This window comes from Propithecus coquereli, unplaced genomic scaffold (assembly GCF_000956105.1).
Source record: "Propithecus coquereli isolate 6110/MARCELLA unplaced genomic scaffold, Pcoq_1.0 Scaffold289, whole genome shotgun sequence".
NCBI classification, from domain to species: Eukaryota; Metazoa; Chordata; class Mammalia; order Primates; family Indriidae; genus Propithecus; species Propithecus coquereli.
Window position 1 is genome coordinate 1,861,776 of NW_012148496.1, and position 1,075 is coordinate 1,862,850.

A 1,075-nucleotide genomic window follows, 5' to 3' on the forward strand; every position below is an offset into this window, starting at 1 on the left:
ATGTGCTTGTCAGACTGATGCTTTTGTGGTCCACATGGCCATTTTCTGGAATCTTTGGAGAAGAGAAAATGAGCCGGCAGAGGGCAGCATCCGCCTTTGCTTCCGCATTGATACCCTGGCTCCACAGGTAGCTCGCGGGAACCACATAGCTCTTAAACCACTCTGGGAGAAATAGACTTTAAAAGTGACACAAGTGTCAGAGCTCTGTGAATGTATCATTACCATTGTGTAAAAAAATGTGTTTTAATCACTGAGAGGTTATGAAAATATTGGTACTGGATGATAGGGTGATAAGGTTTGTTTTCTCCCCCAAATTACATTGATTTTAATAAGAAAAAAATATTAACATGGAAATTTCACCAGTTTACATTTCTAGTTTATGTTTTGCTCATACATACACCATTCTATTTGTGTTTCAGGTGGTCCATTAAATCATGAGGAATAACATGGAGGTTAAAAGCACAGGTTCCAAAAATTAGACCTGCTTGTGAATCCTGCTCTGTGCCTCACTAGCAGTGTTGCCTTGAAGAAATTATTTAACTTCTCTAAGCCTCAGTTTCCTCCCCAGTAAAATTAAGACGCTAATAGTACCCACCCAGCGGCTGGTCTGAGGGATTTAGATTGAGTCATGTTTATAAAAGTGATGAACAACACTTCTCAAGGAATTCTGGCTGATTCCTTGTAACTTCAGTAGATGTTAGCTGTGTTGTTGTCATTAGTATTATTCTATAAGTTTTCAATTTTAAATTAAAACAGAAAGTAATTGCTCATGGACAGGCTTTATGGCTTATCTCAATTGGTCCTTTAATCAACTTTGCAGTGTGCATATTGCTTTTAATATGATTTTGACATTTTAAAATGAGGGAACCGAGGTGCAGTGAAGACATTTATGTGGTAAAGGGTAGCGTCAGGATACCAACCATTCTTATGATGTCCGATTCCTCATTCTTTTTAATGCGTAACACTGACTGTTGTCTTTGGAGCAAAGGAAAAACACTTGGTTGATTTAATTAAATCTTACCAGGAAAAAAAATTAATGCACATGCTTCTAAACCATGTAAAATCACTCACTCAC

At 37.6% G+C, this 1,075-nt stretch overlaps 1 protein-coding gene across 1 annotated transcript in view; it reads left to right on the top strand.

Annotated features, from left to right (window-relative positions):
- Window positions 1–1,075, top strand: part of VAV3 (vav 3 guanine nucleotide exchange factor) — a 508,157-nt gene that overhangs the window by 293,073 nt on the left and 214,009 nt on the right. Inside the window, exon 13 of the mRNA XM_012648507.1 lies at window positions 14–127. Coding sequence (XP_012503961.1) covers window positions 14–127 — 114 coding nt within the window. The remainder of the gene's footprint in view (window positions 1–13; window positions 128–1,075) is intronic.